The sequence below is a fragment of the Pyrgilauda ruficollis genome, unplaced genomic scaffold (assembly GCF_017590135.1).
Source record: "Pyrgilauda ruficollis isolate IOZ18807 unplaced genomic scaffold, ASM1759013v1 scaffold24, whole genome shotgun sequence".
NCBI classification, from domain to species: domain Eukaryota; kingdom Metazoa; phylum Chordata; class Aves; order Passeriformes; family Passeridae; genus Pyrgilauda; species Pyrgilauda ruficollis.
This window is the reverse complement of record NW_024523648.1, coordinates 18,329,094-18,351,834: the sequence shown is the minus strand read 5'-3', so window position 1 is coordinate 18,351,834 and position 22,741 is coordinate 18,329,094. Positions and strand designations below refer to the sequence as shown.

Genomic DNA, 22,741 nt, shown 5'->3' with positions numbered 1-22,741 from the left:
TTTCATATTTTCTACTTATTCAAAAAAGAGGACAGTAATGGACTAAATGCCTCAAATTTGCAATAGCTGTGAGTCACTAAACCTCCAAGAGAACCTGACAGGTTCTATTAGAACTGAGACCAAATGCACACAGAATAACCACTTCATATGTGGCATTATATTTCCCCTTTCTGGGATGCAACTGGCTTAACTAGCCTCCCTATTTAAATACTTCTTAATGACATGACCTGTTTATAATATGCCTGGAAAAAAAACAACTGTCAGTTACAAAATTATATCTGTAAGAAAAGAGAAGAGAATTCCAAGCAGGTCACATGCTCAGCCACTAGCTGTGTTCACTTCAAGAGCCAGTTTTTCTGAATTGAGATCCAATCCTTTTTGCCACAAAACCTAATCATAACTCAGGGAACATGACTTAACTCACAGAAAAAAAGCAAAGTTATTTGAACTACACTAACCTTAATAATAGTAGTTGTTATTATTACTACTTATTTTCACTAACAAAATCACTCTAAAACCAATGGGATTCTACAAAGAACAGCATGTCCTGCCTGGGTGGACTCCAAGACATATGGCACTAAAATGGACTTCAACAGATGGAACTTAATGACCTGCCTTTGTAAAAATTATTTGCAATTTGAGAAATCTCTCTTGACAACATTTAAAGCATGATTTTCAAGAAAAAGCAGGGTGATTTTCCGCACTTTATGAAAATTGGTAGTTTCTCAGTAACCTCAGAATGATCATAGTCAATATTTTGGAAATTGCAATCTAAAGGCTATTTTCCATTTTGACATAAATTAACTTAATCCAAGTCCTTTTTGCCACCACGACGTAGCAGTTCACTACACCTTTACTATGAGAATGTGTCTGTGGTTTTTTGACATATTGGAACATTCTGTTTGTATGTCTTTTTCAAATATACTTTCTACAGAAAAAATATTTTGTAAGGCAAATAATTGATATTACAAGATCATATAGATCAAATTATATTTTTAAAAAGATATTAACATGTTATACAAATATGTAAGGATTATTTGTTTCTTAGTTCTGGTAATAAACTAACACTGGTATCTCAATCTCATTTAATTTCTTGTTTATTATAAATTATTTTCCTGGCAGTGTGCTGCATTCTGGACAGTAGCCCAGTTATGGATGAGTAAAGATGAATGGTTAGGATTAATTTTTAAACTCAAATAAAATTCTAGAGTATTTCCAGTGGCTTGTTAAAATAAGTTAATGGCAAAGAAAGTGATTTGCCTTGTTCGTAACTTTGATCAAGGAAGATTACAGAGAGAGTTTGCTTTTTGCCAGTCTTGAGAGACTTCTAATGCCTGCCACAGTCAATAATTTTAGAGGACACAGTTTTAACTTGTTCAAGATAAGTCCATGAAATTGGTAGCACTACACAGCACCATAATGCATGATAAGTGCGAAATGCATTTGCATATCTGTAGTAACATAAATTCTATGTACTATATTTTCCAGGAGGTAACAATTACTGTGAAAATCTGCAGAACATGCAAACCTACTTTAGATTAATTTTGGTTCCTTAAATATTTTGATTTCCCTGTATTCCTCTGATCACCATTGTTTACAAGGGAAATGTTAATTTCTGGGACTTGGATGATGCTAACCTAATAAGAACAGTATTGAAAAGATGCCTTAAAATTCTATTTTCCTGCAAATGCCCTAGCATTATCCAGTTCTGGTGACACACAGTCACCTTTGGTTGCTCCAATATGATGCTCTGGCCGTGCTGCACAGGGAAGCTGTGGGTCTGTTTCATACAGGACTGCACTTCTGGCTCATGACATGGAAGAAGTAATAAGATAGCAGAATTGGGGGGGTTGCTTCCCCTTCCTTCTCCCCTCTGCACCCAAAGAGTTTACCTCAGCAACTAAACATATTTAAATCTCAAAAGCTCTCAAATGAGTAAATTTACTGTTCAACAAAAGCATCTCCCTGTATGATGAAGACACTGATGCCAAGTTTAACTCCGTATTCCTGGCAGGCAAACCTGGACACATTATACAAGATTTTTATTTACTGACTAAGGTTTATAACATTGACCAATCCACAGATCAGCTGTGATAGGAAAGTAAGTATCACCTACTTTAGACTAAAGGATATTAATATATAGTTTCTCAGCCTGATCTTAAATTCAGACACGTTAAGCATATAATTATTTATTAAAACCATCCCGGTAACGTGGTACATATAACAGCTGAATAACCCAATGTCTCTTAAAACATAGTTAATTATTTGTTGATCTTTAACATATTAGAGGACTTTAATGAAGCAATAAATGGTAAATCAATCATTTTTCCTTCAGTGACTAATTTTCTCATATGGAGTGGCTAAGCGCACACACATGGTAAGAACCCCTTGTCCTTGGGAGCTTTCAGTAACTATTTACTGGACATCCTCAAATATCAATAAAAAATTGAACATTTTTCTACTCCTATAGGATGAGGAAACTGTCACATTTTCAAACTGTACCTTGGAAACATGCAGCTCTGCTGAGAGTTTCAGCTTAAAATTACTTTATTTAGCAATGTATTTGAAATTAAACTCAGTCTGCTCTAAAAAGGAAGCAAGAATTTATTGGAACCATCCATCCCTGAAGTCTTTGGCTCCCAAGGGCAGAGAATCCTAATTACAAGTGAACACTCACCTAAATTTCTGAAAAGCTATAAAAAGAGATATTCATGGTCTGAAATTTTGAGAACATAACCTATCATGTACACATTCAGTTACCTAAATAAGTGACCTGGTCTTCAAATGCACTCAGTACTTACAGTTTGGATTAGAATGAACAGCAGGCTGCTCATAGATACACTTTCTTTAAAAATTAGGTCACCATTTGATGTACAGAGGAACCTAACTTTGTTATAATTTTTAATAATACTTTTTTCCTAATACATTGCTACCTATTATCCTCAGATTTTGCTGTCTAAGCACACATCAGTAATTACAATATATACTTTACTAATAAACTCCCAAGACACAGGCAGATAAAAAATAAAATGTATTTTCTAATACCGCTCATATTAGAACTATATTAGTTTTCATCATCAGTAATTTTCCAGATGGTGTATATTGGAAATAAGCATTCTAAACTAGGCAAATCTTTGGGTCTCAATCTGATAATAACCATTGCACAACCATCAATAAAGTCTCCTCTGCTTCACTGAGATTCTCTCACTGTAAATAATTACACTTGCTGGAGCAGAGGATATGAATAGCAAGGTAGGTTTTGATGAGTCTTGCATTTTGGGGCTTGGGTTTTTTTCTTTTTTCCTCAGATCCACTCCAAAATATGACTTTGATAAGCTTCTGAAAAACTTTGAAAAAGGTAGCAACACATTCATTTCAATATCAGTAGCTCTTGCACAGGAATTACATGACACATAATTATGTTTTAAACAGTGGGATGGTGAAACAAGACAGATTGCAATGACACATTCATTAATAAAATGCATGATTTCCAAAAGAAACAGGAAATATTTCTACACTGACCATAGTCTGTGTTTTCCGGCTCCCAACAATTTGATGGCCAAAAATAGGGTGTCTATAGACAAAAAAAAAAGAAGTAGGAAACTCAAGTTAGACAATGCAAGCATTATACAGCCCTGGGATTGTTACTGGTTTTGAGAATCAATTTCTATTTTTGATAGATCTATTATACTGTTAACTTGACATTTTTGAAATCAAAACAGAAAATTACATTTGTACACTGCTTATCACACTAGTGTCAGAATGACATTGAAAAAGAAAAAACCTGGGTTTTTTGTTCTCAAAGTTAAGGGAACAAAACCCACAAGCTAAGTAATGGGGTTCTCTTTTATATTTTCCCTAAAAATACATCTCTCACATGTCCTGGAGAATCAGGTTTAAAGACTTTGAAGTTCATTCAGTTCTTGATTTTTGATAGTTTTCATTCACAGATTAATATTCAATTATCTTTCCTAGGTTTTGCTTGTTTAAAAATGCCACTAAAAACATCCTGTTTTCACAAACATCCTGTTTCACATCAATGTCTACTTTTTAATGAGTGTTTACTGGTTGTGATTTAAAATGCAGGAGTTTTTCAAGGGAAAGACAAAAAAGTACCAAAAACTACTTCAACACTATACTTATTAAAACTGTGCTACATGTATTATTAAAAGAATTCACTTCAAACAAATAGAGAATATAAGACTGTATAGACATTTTTCATACAAATTACTTCATTTTTAAAATAACAGCTTTTGGTTAAAACAGATATTATTATAGCATTTTTATAGAGCACATAATCCCCACACAGGCCATTCACTTAAGAGTCAGACTCAATGATCCCTGTGGGTCTCATTGCAACCCAGAATATTCTGTGATTGAGTGACTGATCTATAGATAAACACACCCACTGCTACAGAGAATTACATAATATTTGAGAAGTTGAATGCAGCTCATTAAATGTGTGAAGTGGTTTGAGTGGTATTTCAAAAACACAGGTGGTTCTTCAGGAAAACCTTCTGCTTTACTCTCTATTTCTTATTGTTTTTTCTCAAAAATCTCCCAGCTGCAAAAATGGAAACCTCCTTACTGCCCACTTCTCTTTAAAATTATTTCAATGTTAATCTGGAAACTAACAGGGCTGAAGGGTGACACATTCACACCAATTGTCAAATTAAATATATATTGTGAAAAATCTCTTGGTTTTGTAACATTGACACATTAAATTTAACAGAAGCAATTTAGAACTTTCTATTTATCAAGCAACAGCAAGGAGCTAAAGGATAAAAAAGGAACTATCACAAGCTAGCTTCAAAGGCTAAAAGGCTGTGTTTCTTGCAAGCCACTTGGTATATTTGAAGGGACCAACAATAAGTAATTCTCCAATCAACCATTCTTTCACAGCGCCACTGAAATCAAAGTGACGAGTAGAAGCACATATAAGTGCAAATAGAAAGAAGATGAACTCCTAAAGAATTAATTGCAGTACTCAGCACATTTTGGAGAAGTAACTATGAAATTTAATAGAGTGATTCATATAAAGCAAAAAGTCACCATCATTGAAATATACAGCTTACAAACTCAGCAAGTGAGAACAGTCCTTCCTTAGAGCACAAAATGTACATCCAGAGAGGCCCAAGAAGAAAAGCACAGCTACATCATTTCTCTGTTAAAAGGAAGGTTAACCTCTGTTTATAGGTTCAAGCTGAGCTTCTGAAAAAAGTGTGCAGAAATCATATCTGCTCAAGCAGGTCTTCAGCAGAAACTCTTCCAGTTGTGGGCATACTTACTGCAAAGTCCACATTAAAGCCCCTCAGGCATACTTAGGATTTTTCATGACGAATTGCATATACTCCCATCCCAGCTGAGATTAAAAACAAATTCCATCTTCTGATTTAGGGAAAAATCACAAACTTTGCTTTCAGCATTCATTTCACAACAGGCTATGAACAAATACTATATATTCACAGCTAGGTTATTGATGTTAGAGGAGGACTCTGTTGTTTCACACATAAATGAAAAGCTATGTGTAGCCAGAGTACTTTTTTCAGTATTTAGTTTAAATAACACATTTAAATTTTACTAAAAATTGCACTTTGGGGGTGAAGGCAGCGTGGGCACTAAACACAGTATGAGAAAGGGGACATGATCTTCAGTGTTATGAAGTGTTGTCACTTTAGCTCGCTAGGAGGCAGAGATGACCAAGGCTTTTCTGAAGGATAAAAAGGTGCAACCTAAATGTGGAGAAGAGATCAAGGAAAAAGCAGAAAATAATGCACTGGCTATTAAGGATGAGTGTAAGCCTCCCTGCGCTAGGGAAAAGCAGAAAACTTAAAACAGAACATGAGTTTTAATTAGCAAAGCACACGATAAACCATATTAAAAGGTTTCAAAGACGTGTGATAGGCTAAGCCGAAAAGAAACGCCAGTAAAAGGCAGACATTACAAGACGAGAAAAGGGTTCAAATAACAGCTAGTACAGATAAGTGCAGAAGATCATTAAATGCCTTCCTTGTTTGAGCCTCCAGAAGGAGGGAGACAAAGGTCTTTCAGAGAGGCAGGAGGTCTCCTTGCCGAGGCTCTGAGCCGGGCAGGCACCAGCTGTCTCTGAAGTGCGAGGCACGACCCTGCCTGCCTGCTGCCCGGAGGCGTCTAATGGCACAGCTCATGGGCTCGGGCACTGCAGCCTGGCCAGAGCCGGCCCCCAGCCAGCTGGCTCCCCGAGGGAACAAAGTTCAATTCTGCCTGCAATCAGCTCTGCGAACATGCCCAAAATTAATTTGGACATGGAGATAAGGCTACAGGGCAAAGCACAGGGCAAAAAAAATTCAGGGAGGGAAATGTTTTTATGAGGTCGGACAGTTCAGGTTAGAAAGCTGATGAAATTCAGCACAGAAAGCTTAAGGATTTCTTGTGTTTTCACATGGGTAAACTGTGTTTATTTCCAAAAAAAGCAAAAAAAAAAAAAAAAAGCCTCACCAAGATAAAAAATGACTCCTGATTCCTCAGAACTGTGATTTATATACACGTGTAAATATTTTGATTAAATACTTCCTCTGGTATTTATCTTTCTCCTCTATCTACAATACTTTGTAACAATGACTATCTAACTGGTGAGAGTTATCAAAAGTACTGAATTAGCTGCATGATATTTAAAGGGGTGCAATTACCTGAAGGGTAATTTATACACCGAAAAAATATTCATTAAAATAACCTTTGAAACATGGACAGTTATTTTTTTAAAAAATTACATGAAGCAGAGGAGCTTCAGAAGATTACAGCAAAGGGAAGAAGTGTATTTCCAGAAAAGGTAAAATCTCAAATTTTCTCTTTTATAATGTTTCTACATCTACTCTTTAGATTGAACAGTTGCAATACACTACATGTTTCCAATCTTTGAAAGCTAAAGGTTAATAATGTTTGGATTTTTCAAAAATTAGGTCACTGACAGTGTAAAACCCCTACTAGTGGAGAAATAAACATTAGATGATATGTATTTTGACAAAGGAAAAGTCCTATGTTACTTTGTTACCAGCAAGTAAAGGCTTATGGTATCACCCTAAGATATGTGCTCAAATGCAGCTACCGCTGCTGATAAAGCTGTATTCGAAGAGCAGATATCTATTATACATTCTCAAAGCAGGAAACAGCATTGATGCGTGCAGAGACAAGGAAAACTCTCCTAAAAACAGGCAAAAAATAGGATAAGGTACAGATAAAGATTTAAACAGAAAGTAAGTCCAAAACATCAAGAAAAAAATCTTTGATTATTCTGGACGCTGAAAATAAAGCCTGATATAAAAATCAGTTTCTGCTTCCTGACTTTTGCAATACTGTGACTGTATGGACAAAAAGCACCAATAATAAACATGTATGTAGTTAAAATGACTGATGTTTTTCAAAGGAATATTCCACATTTTCTTGTCTAATTGCTTGGTTTTAACAGTCATAAAATTCTGGTCTTAATCTGAAGTTTACCTTGTTCCTTATTACAGACATCAAACAGTTTAATCACATAACACGTGACTATAATGCATGTGCTGAGTTTACATTTCCATTTCTGTTTCAAAAGTCTCCACACAATTTCACGCTCCAGATATTTAACAATCTCTGAGAAGAATTTGCTGGTGAGGTTATCCATGAAGACTACAGGAAAAAGATTTGCCTTGTTCAACACAGAAGGATTAGGAAATAAAAAGAGTCTGATAAGAAGATCCCTGGCCTAATGGAATGAGGTCAGGAATGAGAATAGGAGGCATGTGCAAAGGAAAAAGCTGCCTGTTCTCATCTGATCTATTAAAAATATTCCACAGCAATGCAGGGAGGCTCTGCTCACATAAATTACCTTCTAAATTGCTGGACTATGCAAACAAAGCTTGGTTCAACTATTTGTTACAAATCACATATCCAAATGCACTGTAGAATAATTATAGCATCCCTTGCAATGTTGAATATTCCTATAGAATGAATATTACACAATCTGTGTTCCTGGTTTCATGATGCAGAAGCTCATAAGTGAAGATTTCACCCAGGAGAGCTATGGATGTGGTATAGCATGTACATTTATTAACACATACATTACATAACATCACCATTTTCAAAGAGAAGATAATGAAATACTGATGTGGTTTGGTTGTCTTCCATGAGTGTAGAAAACTTGAAGGAATTATCATCCTTGAGAATTTTACTTCTCCTCAGAAGGAAATATGAAGCAGTTCATCATGAAGAAGTATTAAAGAGGGAACATTTGTCATTTTGCCATGACATCCCACTTACAGCTGAAGGAAGGTGGGTGGTAGAGCGGCTATGGGAAAGTCAAGCACTGTTTATCAGCCCAGGCAGAAATGATGCTGCCAGTTTTTATCAGTATGCTTTAGTATGCTTTTGAGGCACTTTGTTTGATTGTAGGTGTAACTTGAATCAGCAGCCAGAACAAGTCAGGAGCTAGAGAAATAAGGCTTACCTAGCACTGCAAATGTGATTCCAGATACATTTAAGCCTCCAGAACAAAACCGTTGCAAAGACCTCCATGCCCTTTAACCAGAAAACTAGTTTTGCACACACAAACACATACTGGTCTCTTGAGTTATACACTAATATCATCAGGTAAACCTAACCACATAAATCCATAATCCTGCTGTAATAAAGTCATATGAAACAAAATCCTGTAATATAGCACATATTCCACAATAAACAAACTATCAGCAGTGGCTGCTATGCATTGTAAGGAATCCATGTGATAAAGTAAATAGATCTGCTTTGGCTTTACCTCAAAATTAATCAATAACAATATCTGAGCTAATGAAATAACCACTTGTAAAACTCAGTGTTATCCATCAGCTTTTATAAACATTATTAATTTCTATGCATTAAACTGTATAACCAAGGAGGAAAATCACTAAGCATCTTTCAGCTACCCCTTGTTGATAGTAATAAGAAAAGAGTTGTCTCTGAAGCTGCTGTGTTCCACTCCACAAAATTTTTTAAAATCCAATTACTTGGATGGGGGACGAGTATTCAAATCACTTATAAACCTTTGCATATTACTGCTATTCTTCTCTCAGGCACCAGGGAGTCTTTATAAACAGCAGAAATGAAGCCTCTGCTGAAAAGTGGCTATGCACAATCTCAAATGCTTTCCATGATGGATGGCAGATTTCACTGGCATTCTGTTTCATATTCATTGCACTTCACAAAAATTATTTCTTGGTAAAGCAAAAGGGTAAGAATGCTAGTCTAGCACTGTCAATCCCATACAGGAAGCAAGTAGTGCTCCATGGTTAGCTCAGTATAATTAAAAAAGAGGTTGAGGAATCTGGAAACAAGATTTTGGCTCTGTGACTCCTCTTTTCTAATCAAAAAGAGGATGAGCATGGAAAGCAGTGTGGGGCAAAGTGTGCCTGATTAAGGAGTTAAAAAAAATCAAAAGTGGCACTGATGGGGGAGTCAGGAAGACATATAGATTTAAAATCTTTTTCCCTCAGAAACCTTAACAGAACCTGTATATACCAAGCCTGACCTGAAAAGACAATGAATTAGTTATCACACCTGCAACTGCCAAAAAAATCTGCCAAATTCTGCATAATATGACTTGTTTCTTTTTCATTTCTAAAATCTGGCTTCAAATAAAATCCTTCCCTCAAGGCACAGCAGGTGATCCAGAAGAGCTCTGGAGAGTGGCTGAAGAGCTGTGATGTTCAGCCACAGACTCAGAATTCAGAATGGCCAGAGGCTGGTCCAGAATGAGCCAAGAAGAAGCTAGCTCAGTAAGGCTGACCCAAAGAGATGTGTAAAGCAACGTAACTCCACCTGAGACATGAGGTATCCATAACACTTCACACTCTAAACTATTTTGCAACAAAGATATTTCAAGATCCTTACAGTAATAGCTATACAATTTTATCCTGAATTTTAGGAATGGGAAAACAAACCAGAGTGGTTAAATGCATTTGTCAAGAAAGCATTCCCAGTGGCAGAACAGGACAAGATACCAAAGTCCATACCTTTGTCTTTCCAAGGTCCATGAATTTTGCTGCTGTCTTCACTCTTGCTTTCACATGAAACTGTTCCTGTTTTCATACTTTTCCTCAGATATTTTTGCCTTTCATCATAAAAGGTACAAAACAACAGCAAAACCTAACCCTCATCTCAGAAAATTAATTAATGTTAAATTATGAATTAATCTCATTTAAAAATGGGAGTGTGACTACCACTAGTCTTGGGTATCCTAGGAGTTTGTTTACAGCCAAAACATACTGGAAAATGTTATTTTTCACAATTAACATCAGGAGACACTATGCATTCAGGGCTTGTTGAGGAAATTAGCATTTTTTTTTTTTTTGTGGGATGGTATTACAGAGGCTTACCAGCTGAGAGGGCAAGTCAGGCATTCCTCTTCAAGATGGACATATTATCATTTGTGTGGACATAAATGAAATACCTGGTCCAGGGAAGATATGTTTCCCAAGATGCAGCTTTCTTTTCTTATTTGGGCCCCTCATATTTATTTGCTCTCAGGTAGAGGAAGATGGTGAGCTCCTTTTTTGGTCACAGGTTTAAATTACCAGGAAAAGGCAATGCAGCTGTTTCTGCTTTTTCTTATGGAGCCTAATAAAAAAATTCCTCTCTTAATAAGGCAATTAATATTTATATTCATCTCCTTTGAATTAAATTGATAGCACAGAAATGAACCTAATTAACACCTGAGTAGGTCACTGAATGATCCATAATTTTTTTTAATCTCATATTATTTAAAAAAGCAGATGTAACTATACTCTTACCTCCTGATGGTAATAACTGGAACAGAGTAATAACTGGAAAAGAATAGTTTTTGCCCATAAATGGGCATTTGTCCAAATGAAGCTCAATCTGCACTGCTTTTAGCTATTTCTATACAACAGAAGGTGGTTTAAAACAAGCTAGAGATAATTTTACTCAGGAGGGAATGTGTCACCCTTTTGAGAACAAAACATCAAGCACATGGAGAACATTACTATAGCTAGTCTGGTTTTTGTAGGTTAGGTCTTTGTATTGCAAAGATTTCTCTGCAGATCTGGCTTCTGAACTTTTCAGTGCTGGCAGGTGCATGGTTTTCTCTTTTTATCAAAATATCCAGAAATTGTGAATCCTGTCCAGTACTAAGAGGGTACTATGTGCAGAGAACATGAACATCTATTCTAGTGTAAAATTCACACATTTGCAGTCAAACTTTCCTCCCCATTTAATATGTTCTCTTCATCTTCTAATTTAGCAGTTCAGTAACAGATTTTATACCAGGTTATTTTGGTGGGAACGTGGAGATGTAAGCACACAAATTTTGCTGTTATAACCCCAGTTAGCAGTATGTCACCACTATGATTTTTTTCTCATCCTATATATTAACAGCTGAAGTTGCATTGTCACAACAGCAAAGTCACATTTTCGCATAGGAATAGCAACACAAAAAAGGTACCAGAGAACAGCAAACAAGCCAAACACTGCAGATACAGACTGAGCAACACTTGATTAAAGCGCCTTATTTCACATGCACTTGTCAAATAGGTACCAAATTCTTAACTTATGCAAATACACTGAGAAGATTATACAGTCTAGCCCTTGCTGAAGCTTTGTGTCCAAATGTGGGCTGTGGACCTCTCTGAGGAAAGCTCACAGCAGGGTAGCTGCAGTACTCTCAGTGGTCCACGGTGCAGCTAATTCTAGTCTGTACTTTGCTTCAGTCAGACGGTCATGCCAGTAGAGGTGCTTATTTCTTGTGCTAGAGATGGAGGCAGCTGTGCAGAATTCAATGACTAGCACTCCTGAAAGTACTATTCTCCACAAAATTAAGTCCTTGTATATTTTGTCCTTCTGGACACTGCTTATTCAGACACCAAGCCAAGAACTGGAGCCTCAACCACTTCAGGATTCCTTTCCACTTACCTTATAAGGACATCAGCAAGCCCCTTCAACCATGTGCCATCACTCTTCTTTATACTGAGCACTGAGGGGATTGAAGCTTCATGAGCTTAAAAAACCCCTTTTCTTTCAAATAGTCTTTCCAGGACCAAAGGTAACTGTGGATCTAGGGGAGGAGGCTTGGAATGCTTGCTCTTAGTTTTACCCATGTACACATCTAACTTTCTGTTCTGCTGAAGAACAACTTTTTTGCAGTCTGACTCACAAGATCTAAATATGAAAACTGGATAATATTGTTTGCATGTATGCGATAACTCTCTTCATTGCCAGACTGTGCTGTGCATATTTAATTCTATTCATGCTAAGATTTTGATTTACACAAATATTAAAAGTCTTTCTCTTCCTTTACACGGGTCTATGAGACTTGAGCCAAAATATTGGTGAAAATATTGTAGAGAGATTAATATAATACGATGTTTGAAACTATGACTGGTCTCCAATCACCAGTTTTCTTCTGCATTTAAAAGATCACAATTTCAGTACTATTTTGTTCTTGATGGCTTCTTATTTAAACAATGTTTAAGACAAAGTTTTGACCTATATATCTTGAAGACAATACATGTTGTTCTACCTGATGTTTTTTTACTGAGCATTTAATAGAGTTAGAAGCAACAGAGAAGAATTAACAAACTCAATTTCATAGTGATAGTCATCATATCATTTCAAAGCAATAAATATCTAAACAAGAGCTGGGAGCAGCTGTTGGTGATACAGACCAGGAACACCACCTAATAGAAAGAGCAATACAGAACACAGCCACCATTGTCAAAAGCGGCACATGACAAACAAAGTGAATTATTTCAGTTGAATCCATAATCTGGTACTTTGCAGACATATTTGTTTCAAGTCATTAGCAATATTGTTCTGCAAAATTCTAGCCCACTAGCCATTATTAGAAAAACAACGCTTCTGCTCTCAGGGTCTTAGTTTGAAATATAATATAATGAAATACAACTATGTGGGTTTCTGAATAATATATATGCAAGTGTAGGTAAAGACTTATGTACATATTTATGCTTCCAACTTGTTCTGAACCATCTGCCCGTTTGTAGTATGCAATGGGACTGACAGATCAATATAAAAATGTCTCTGTACTTGCTAGAAGAATACACACTACTGTGATACTACTGAGTTACCAGTAAAGAAACTCTCACAAAAGAAGAAAAATAAATATTACCTCCGTTATTTATCAGATTTCTGGTATAGACTTGATATTTAAAATATCTCCCCCTTTCTAAATTCAAACTATACTAGGAATAAGAGGCAATAATATAATATAGTTTACTATATTTCAAAAATAGTACATTAATTTATTTCATGAGAGATAGCTCCACACTCAGCATTATCACACTTTTATTCCAAATATCAAAAGTCATCATCATATCAACACTTTGCTGAAAAATTATAAATAAAATCCTTCTACAATTTGCTATTTTTAGGGGAATTTATACTTTTTACCAGGTTATGTAAGAAACAAAGTATGATTATATTTGCTATGAACTTATCTGTAAGGTCTTTGAACCTCCATTTGTGCAAGTCAAGAACATATTGAAAATACTTACCTGGAATCGATAAAAGGTGCCATCATCCTTCAGTGTTAGAACATGGTCGGAGATTGGAAAGAAATAGCCGTGTGCTGCCATCAGAGTTCCCAAATGCAGAGCTTCAACTGTTTCAAGGAAAAAAGGAACGATAACCTTAAAAAGTTAAATAACATATTTTCAGCAGTTTAGTTTTGTTGTTAAGACTCACCTGATATCCTGCAGATAACCACTTTGTTCTCTAAGTCCTACCATCATGAAAGAGCTGTCTTTTTCGGTGTAATATAATGATGCAACCAAAAGAACACTGCACTTTCCTTAACAAATAGCTTTTATATATCCCACTTGTAGCTGCAGTTCCACTACTTATATTGACATTAAAAGGTAGCCTTAATGTTCACTCACTTGTTCTGAAGCTGAAAACAGCTATCACCTTTACCTTGATGGTGCAGCCTGCTTTTCTTCTTCAGAATAGTTTCTGATTACATGTTAAAATAGTTGATTCCAATTACATGATATCTTTCTCAGTAGCTTTATCAGAGCTATGGCAAAAGATAGAGATTTCCTCAAAAGTTTATTACTGGAAAAATAGCAAAGGATGACTGGTTCCTAGAACAGTTGAGGTAGGAAGGTACTTGTGAAGGTCATCTTGTCCAACTCCCTCAATCAAGCAGAGAAACCTTAAGCTACTAGCTGAGGACCTTGTCCAAGTGTTTTTTGAATAACTCAAAGGAGTGAGAAACCACAACCCCTCTGGATAATGCCCAGATTCATATCATCCTCTAAGAAGCGCTCATTTCTTCCTATTGCCTATAATTTGGCTTTCAGTAATGCTAGCACAGATTTGGCTTGTCCTGACTCTTCAAAACACCACTGCAGCACCCAACCAGCAGTCAAGCATCATCACACAGAAAGAAATTTGAGTCCTGACACCTGTGTTCTTGCTGACAAACACAGAAAGAGACATTCACTTATGTTTCACCCATTATTATTTTCAATGTGAGAAGGCTTATTTATTTACCCATATTTCGTTAGCATCCCAAAAAATTCCCTCCTTCACCCTTTGCTCACCTGAAGACATTGACTCACATAGGAGATACAGGAGAAGCAGAGGGACAAAAGCCAGCAAACATGAAAGGAACAAGAAAAGGGATCTGGATAGAACTTAACTGAGAGCACATAACCCTACAGGGTTTATTTGATACCAAATATTTCTTGTCATCTCTGTGTTTACCAAACTGATTCTTGTCCCTCCAGCCAGAACCATTACCTGAAATACAACACATCCTCTCTGACAATGAGCTCTCCAGCCTGATGTAAAACTCCACAATGATGTTTAGACTTTTCCAGTTGCAAGCCTACAAGAAATCTCTCTAACAGAAGGAAGGGAGTTGCTTTGTTCCTTGTGACTGCGGTGTCTGCAAATCCCCATCCAAACTTTGTCCTAATTATAAAAAGTTTATATATTGTTGTTATTCATTCATTTCAAGCTGCTAAATCTTATTATCCCTTGAATCAGAAATTTTGAATCAATGCTTTCTGTATTGTGTCAGTCACTGAGATTTCTTTTTATTGTTTGAGTTCATGTGCCTTTTAATTTTATTAAGCTTTTCTTTGCTCCTTGTATCTTATCACTATAACTTATCACCAACTCAAAAAATTCTTTTTTTTGCATGTATTATGTACCTTGCTGGAATGAGAGAAAAACAAAGAAGAAATTTGCTGACTTTTCTAGAGAAAGGCTTTCTCAGATAAGGGTGACAGGGCTTGCCAGGGAGCTCTGACAAAGATGAGTGCATTCTCTTTTGATTTAACCTACACTAAATTGCCTCCAGATTTCTTTCATTTGATTCTTGGATTCTGAATTGTAATCTTTTTCAAGATCACAAGGAGCTCATATTATTTCCTTTACCCAGCAATGTTTAGAGCATATCTGGACTAGTTATGATTAACGTGTCCATTGCCCTACAAGAAAGACATCAGCAAACTTTGAGTGAGTCAAGCGGTAGTCCACCAAGATCACTAGGGCTGGAGAATGCACCCTATAAGGAGAGGATGGAGGAGTTGGGCTTTGTCAGATTGGAAAAAAAACGTTTTGGAGGTGTCTAGAAGTACCTTTCCAATACCTGAAAGGAAATTGCAAAATGAGGGAGCCACAATCTTTATGGATTTGCAGGGAAATAAATTAAATAAATGAAGAAATAAATACAAGAGAAAATGGTAATAAACCAAATCAGGTATAGTCCCGACTTTCAGCCAAGCAGCAGGAGTGGCTGCCCAGACACACTGTGTAATCTGTATCCTTGGAGGGTTTCAAGACCTGAACAGATAAAGTCCAGGGCAACATGTTTGACTTTACAGTTTACACTGATTTGAGCAAGGAGTTGGACTAGATTTCTCCTGAGGTCCCTCTCAGCTTGAATTGAATTACAGCTCTGTGACACTAGATGGGTCAAGCAGAAGTGGAATATAGAAGATTAAAAACGGATGAAGACAATTGGAGAAGAAACTTTTGAAAGTTCCTGCCAGAACAGCCTATACTCCACGCAAGGCTGAATACAGTAGCAGTAAGAGTTTGTATTTCTCTCACTGACTGACTCACAAAAGCAAGTAGAGAGTCACAATAGCATCCTGTGAAAAAATAGTTACCTACCCTCCTTCAGAAGTCAATTACAGTTATTTAAGGTCTGAATTAGCAGCCTATATCTCTTCTCCAGTTATGTGTGGGGTGTGAGGTGATTATGCTCTTACCTCAAGCAATTTCATTCAGCTGGAATTCACACTAACTCAATGTTAAGGTGTATCTTTTCCATTCAGCTACTAAGCCTTAATATGGACATATGAACTTCTCTTTTTATCTCCTTAACTAATAGACAATTAATTTTCATTTTTAATGGTTGTCAATCCATCTGCTTGTTTCAGAATTACAAGAATATAAATGCATAAATATTCCCTTTTAGTATTCACCTAAGATCCACTGTAGCTCACACTTTGAGTGTTACAAAATTATACCCAGTAAGTAATATCCGCAAGTTTGTATTCCTGTCTCACACCAGGCTGGTAAAGGGCTAATACCGATGTTCTCTGTGCAGCAGCAGTGGAACTACAACACAGAAAGAAAACTCAGCTCTCAGGAGGTTTCTAATCTCCAAGCAAGAGGCTGCCCAGTATATTACAGAGGCAACACTTTGATATCCATCTCAATTTGCTGAAATCAGACTGAGAAATAACTACTGTAAGAAGCCAATGAAGTACAACAGTAGTATTTAGGAAACAAACCCATGAGCTTGAAAAGGAAAATTAAGCCAGCAACAGACTAATCTGACATGCCTAAATTCCTAGAACTCAAATACAGACGGCTTCTATATCTTCATTCCTGCATATGAAGTTAGAGGATCTTCACTTAAGAAGCACATTTCATCTGGAAAAATGGCAAATGTAGGTTGGGAACATCAAAAACATCTATGAAGTACATTAGATAAGATGAAAAAAGAAGTCTGAAAGAAATGCTTTTAGACATACTGGTTGCCAGGTAGATAGAGTAATGTTTATTTGTATTCAGAATACTGTCGGTTTCTCTGGGTCTGGATTGAAGACACTTGAGACAGTAGTTCATGTTCAGACTCAAGTGTTTATTACTTCTTATGAGTAAAACAGGTAGTTTAAGTTCGGCAGCTTTTTATTAGAAGGCACAAAATGGCTAACAATCTCTTGTTACAAGGTCTTTTAAGACTAAACTATCCAATTAAGAACTGACATCTAGATTATTTTCCCCTTTAACCCAATAACTGATCCCAAAGAGCCCACAATGCGGACTTTTCTGCCCAACTAGAAAATGCCACCCAAAGGCATGAAGAAGAAGGAAGAAGAAGCATGAAAAAGAAACCCAGGACAACACCCTGTGCCCTCCATCTTGTTTCCATCCACAACATACTAAAAAACCCAAAACCTAAATTTCTCACTAAGTGATACACCTACACTACTCTCTATAATCCATTTCACACTTTTGTGGATTCTAATCTATCTTGAAGTCTAAAAAACGTTCTCCATGAATGAAGGTCAAAGTTAGTGCTCTCCTGGGGGTCAGGGCACCCCAGAGCAGACAGAGAAATATTCCTCATACCCTTGGTTTCCACAGAATACAAACCCAAAAAATTGGAAAAGAAGAAAAAAAGAAGAAGAAAAGAAAAAAAAAACCTGGATTTTTAGATGGCAAGTGTACACAGATGCACACAGAAATGTGATATCTACACAACTATTATTTCGCAGTCCTCAGTCATTATGTATAAAAAACACAGAGCAAAAACAAAATCCGCAGTCACACCCAGATAGCCTCGCTGAGAAGGCATAATTCAAATGGCAGTCAGCTGCTACACAGGGAATACAAACTGCAGCCAAAGATGCCTTGTAAAAAATCGGAGGAAGACAAAGCTTCTGAAGGTATAAGCAGTAAAATGGAGTAGACTTTTGGCTTCCTCAACTCGACACCTTCTTTTGAAGATATCAATTATCTGATTTAAGGTTCCAGGTACTTCCTAGTAATTAAACTGTGGAAAAGTGGAGCGGTACATTCAAAAAACAAATTTACCCAAATCACTGTTTTAATTTTTATAGGTATAAACAGGAAAGTGTTGGGAGAAACAACAGCTAATGGAAGAAGAATTCCTCAGGTGAAAGACAGAAATGCATCTTTATGAGCCTGTTGCAATTCAGCAGGATACAAAATATTTTATATAAAATCAAAATACTACTTTGGGTGTAGATTTGATTCTTAATGTGTAAAATATTGCTGGTCTAAAAGCTCAGAAAAAACTAAAAATTCCTTGGTTCACTTTGCTGTTGAACTTTATTTAGTTGAGTGGGTGAAGTGAGCAACACGTACATAGATTGATTAGAAATCATTTCTGTGAGACAAAATATTGCCCACCATCTGCTGTGCCATTACAAGACAGTGATCTTGACATATTAAATGTCAGTCACTTTCAATATACTTTGTTATACAAGAGTCAGATATTTTCAATGCTTTGGGACAATGTAATCTGACAAAAACAAAGGAATTAAAAACATACCCTAATGGCTGAGTTTTGACTTTATTTTCTTTTTAAACATAGTGCAGTTTTATTCTTACTGTATTGCATGGATTGCTGACAGTTTGTTCATCTTAAATTGCAGGGTATGATATTGGCAGAACAAGTTGTTTCTTATGATATGTCCACAGGAGGGAATTAAAGGAAGAACATTCCTTGTTCTTCTTTGGAATAAAGATGTGTCTGTCCTTTGAAACCCCTTAAAGGATATCTTTTCATTGATTAGTGTGAATTCTTTTTTTTCTTACACATCTCAGGTCTATCTGTGATGTGGTATCTATATTTATTTTTACTCTGAAGTCCATAAAACACTTTATGCTATCACACCGGTATAGTCTCGCAACATCTGAAGCACCTTGCAGTAATCTCTGAGGGGGTGAGGAAAGAAAAATAGAGTATTTTCCAATTGTGCTCCACTTTCAAAAGTCCTTTTCTGGAGTCTGTTTTATGTTCTGTGTGGAAAGATTTCCTACAAGGAACACGACTTTGTGCATTTTGCATCCTTAAAATTGCTTTATGATGTAAAAAACAGTGAAAACCCCAAACTTCCCAATTCTCATATATTTTTAGGATCAAAAAATATCAAACAAATTAAAACCTCCCTTTCCATGAAACAATAAAGTGTTTGGTATTCTGGGTTATTTGACAAATCTAAAATCCATCACAGTACTGAAGTGCACAGCTAAGCCACACAGCAGCCTGGAAAAAGAATTAATGAGTCAGAACTTCACAAGCACACATTCATTGTAAGTGTCTAATGCCAAGACTTTATCACTTACTCTCACCTCACTCCTGCTGTCATTTCATTGCCAGTGTGAACACAAGCTGCAAAGGATTAGGGTAATAAAATACAACCTGCTTCTCATGCTGACATAAAGCGTAGGGGAGACTCACTGTCTTGGCCTGACTTTGGTGTTTAAAGAGGAGAAAATAAACCAGATAGAAACATTCTTGAACGCCCACAACACTGCAAACCACTCTCTTTTGTCCCATCTGAAGAATTGAATTTGTAAGGGGAGCAGCAATTGGTGCGAGCCATTTCAAGGAGGATAAACCCAGTGGTGAAGGAAGAGGCACTATTTACCCAAACGCAATTAAAACGAGATTCATACTTCAAGATAACAATCACAAACCACATTATCTGTCAACAAAGCATCTTAACTAAATAGGTAGGATTTTTCTTGTGCTAGACAGTGTCTGCTGATGCCGTCAATAGGGCAGAGGCTTTGGCAGGAGCATCACTCAGCAGGTAAGGAGGAAAACCTATCAAAGATGGGCTATGAGTCGTCATCTGCCCAAGGAATGGTAATTTCCACCCTCACAGTCTGAGATGATGTGTAACATGCGGCGCATCCCAAGTCTAGGAACAATGATGCACACCTGAAACATCAACTACTTTCTTTGCAAAAATATGCAGCAAAACAGGCACTGTGACAGTGATGAAAGACAGCTGGGTCTTCCTGTATCCTCCCCTTTCTGCCCCTGTCTCTGATGGGCAGTGTGGTTTGCCCTAAGATAAGAACAGCAGGTGGGTATTTCAGGGGGAATTTCTGGATGCTCACATGATTAGTGTATTCCAGCAATGGGGAGATGAGATGCTTGTGACTGACTTTCATCTACATCAGCCTGCGAGAGGGTGCAAAATGCTTCTGGAGACTGGTCCAACTGGCAAACTGGTCTTCCAAGGCTGGACACAGTTTCTGGGTGGAAACTCCCCCCAGCAGGGATTCTGGAAGAGTACATCCAGCCCAAAGGTGAAGAACACTTTAGGATGGGTGACTAAAATGCACTAAATCCAGTCAAATGCAGAGATAAAATCCTGGAGTAGCAACATTTATGCTTTGTTGCTTTGTAGTTGTGAATTCTGCAAAGCCAAAGACTGCAAACCTGTACATTTCTAGCTGCACCTCCTTATATTATACGCCTTTAAACATCAAATGTTGACCAAATCTGAGACTAAGTAGACTCAGCTGCATCCAGGCTTGTCCGAGAAGTTTAAAAAGTAGGGGCATCTTACTGGCACAACAAGAAGGACCACAGCCTGATTATACTAATCCACTGTAGTGGATGACACAGTTGGTATTTAAATATTGCATTGGCAAGATTTAGATACTGTATTAGCAATAAATCTGGTCATAATCATCTACGTAATCACAATGTCCTACTTTTCATGCCTGATTAAGAACATTTTCTTGATTACTCTGCTACAGGGACACTTGCCTTATGTGCTCACAGAATGTGGGTGAATGGGGGCACTGACCTAAATCTGAAAACTTTTATCCAGATAAGATCAGCAGAAGATATGTCACCATCAAAGACTGAAGTAAAGGGGAAGTTGGCCCACAGTTTCTGAAAAGAACAAAACAAAAACAAAGCAAAACACCTTTATTCGCTCACAGGAAAGGGAAAAAAAAAAGAAATTATCACATTGGAGGGGGGAAAAAGTAGTCCTTGAAAAAGAAGCTGCATCTCCCAGCTAGAAACGTACAAACCCTCAATTTTATAACTTTTTAAGTATTACCTGTTAATTTTCTTATGTGATTGTTTCCCACTGCATTTCAGCTCACTACATATTAACTCCTATGTCCTATTAAAGTCTGCTTTTATTCTCTTAATAAATTTGTATCTTGAAAAGCAGATGCCTGAGATGTCAAAATGCAATGACTTGAGGTGATAACCAAAGCTTTCTTGTTGATCAAAAAATAAAAAGAAAAAAAAATTTGAAGTTGCAACATTAGGTGTCAAGAAACAGGCAAATGAGGAGTGAGGTGTTGGCATTGAGCAGTGCTATAACTTCACCTCTGGAATATTTGTTTGTGGTGTTTGTTTAACAAACTGGAAACGCGCTGCTACAGAGGCTGGAAGAAATCCATCCAAGCTGTAACCAACAGGTAGACTTAATTACCAGACAAAACCGAACATGGCACAAATTGGTAACTAGATTTTGTCACAGTTCATCCAGTATGCAGTCATGAAAAGCGGCCTGAAAATGTTTAGAATTGCCTTCATAGTTTCCCTGTCATCTCCAGCCTCAATTTTTTAAAGTACCTATCAATATCACACCAGCAATTGGGCCTTCCATTGGTGGAATCTAGTGCTGTACAAATGAAAGTCAGCATTTATTAAACTTCTCCTCTATTTTCACTATTACTACTCTTTGATCTTTTCTATTTTCAGTTTTGTAGAAATTACAGACTTTTTGCTCTTCTATCACTGATGTCTCTTGTCTCTTCAAATCAAAATGATAGTAGGGTGAATTCCAAACTCCTTTGAAGTATGGGTTTCCTGTTTTTCCTTCTGGGTCTTCCTCTGAAACTGCAACTTTTTGGTTTAAGCTTTGATTCCCATGCTTCTCTAAGGCAAAATAGAGGAAATCAAAATCTGTGTGTCTTGTTTTCCCTAATGACTCTCTGAACTTATCTCTGTAAGATATTTCTGAACACTTCACTCATTCCCTCCTCCAGTGTGAAACTCTGAGCTAATATTTAAAGTCATATAAAGTGCACCCTTCTGAGCAAACCTGCTAAAGACAAAAACCAAAATTTTACAAAAATTCCAATTACTGCAAATACACTACTTTCAAGAATTCCTTCAGATGAAATCTTGCTCCACAGTTTCAAGCATCTGTAAAAGACCCAAAATACTGGGCATAGACTACTTCTGCTCAGTATTACAATTATTATGCTATTATTTCAGGGTATTTTGTATACTCTTTGCCAGTCACTGCTAGTACACCAGATCTTCCTACTTTTCTTGCCCCCAGTGGCTGAATCTACAGATATGTGATGAAATTGTTTGGCTGCAAATGTTCAGTGCGGAAGCATGTGATTCATTCTCCACATGACACCCAAGAATTTGTGCATGTTAGTATCAGCCAGGAAAGGTACTTTACATCACAGTTCCCTCAGACACGGTGCTTTCCTGGCCACAGCACAGCGCCATTGCTTCTTCCCTTCTTTGACACACTCAAGGGAAGGCACAACTGCCCACTCAGTCAGCTCTGCTTGGACACCACAAGCACTGGAGCATTTAGAAAAGCACATTCCAGGCACATGACCAATAGGCACTGCCACAGACAGCTTTATATATGGGATGGGGTTTGAAAGGAGGACACCTGTCTTTAAGGTTTGGCAGATGTGGGGCGTGTGAATAACTAGTGTG

General features: G+C 37.0%; 1 protein-coding gene across 1 annotated transcript in view; it reads right to left on the bottom strand.

Annotated features, from left to right (window-relative positions):
• RGS7 (regulator of G protein signaling 7) overlaps positions 1 to 22,741 on the bottom strand; it is a 204,666-nt gene that overhangs the window by 41,756 nt on the left and 140,169 nt on the right. The window contains exons 5-6 of the mRNA XM_041469997.1: positions 13,515 to 13,621; positions 3,523 to 3,574 (exon numbers count right to left, since the gene is read on the bottom strand). Of these exons, the coding sequence (XP_041325931.1) occupies positions 3,523 to 3,574; positions 13,515 to 13,621 (159 nt within the window). The remainder of the gene's footprint in view (positions 1 to 3,522; positions 3,575 to 13,514; positions 13,622 to 22,741) is intronic.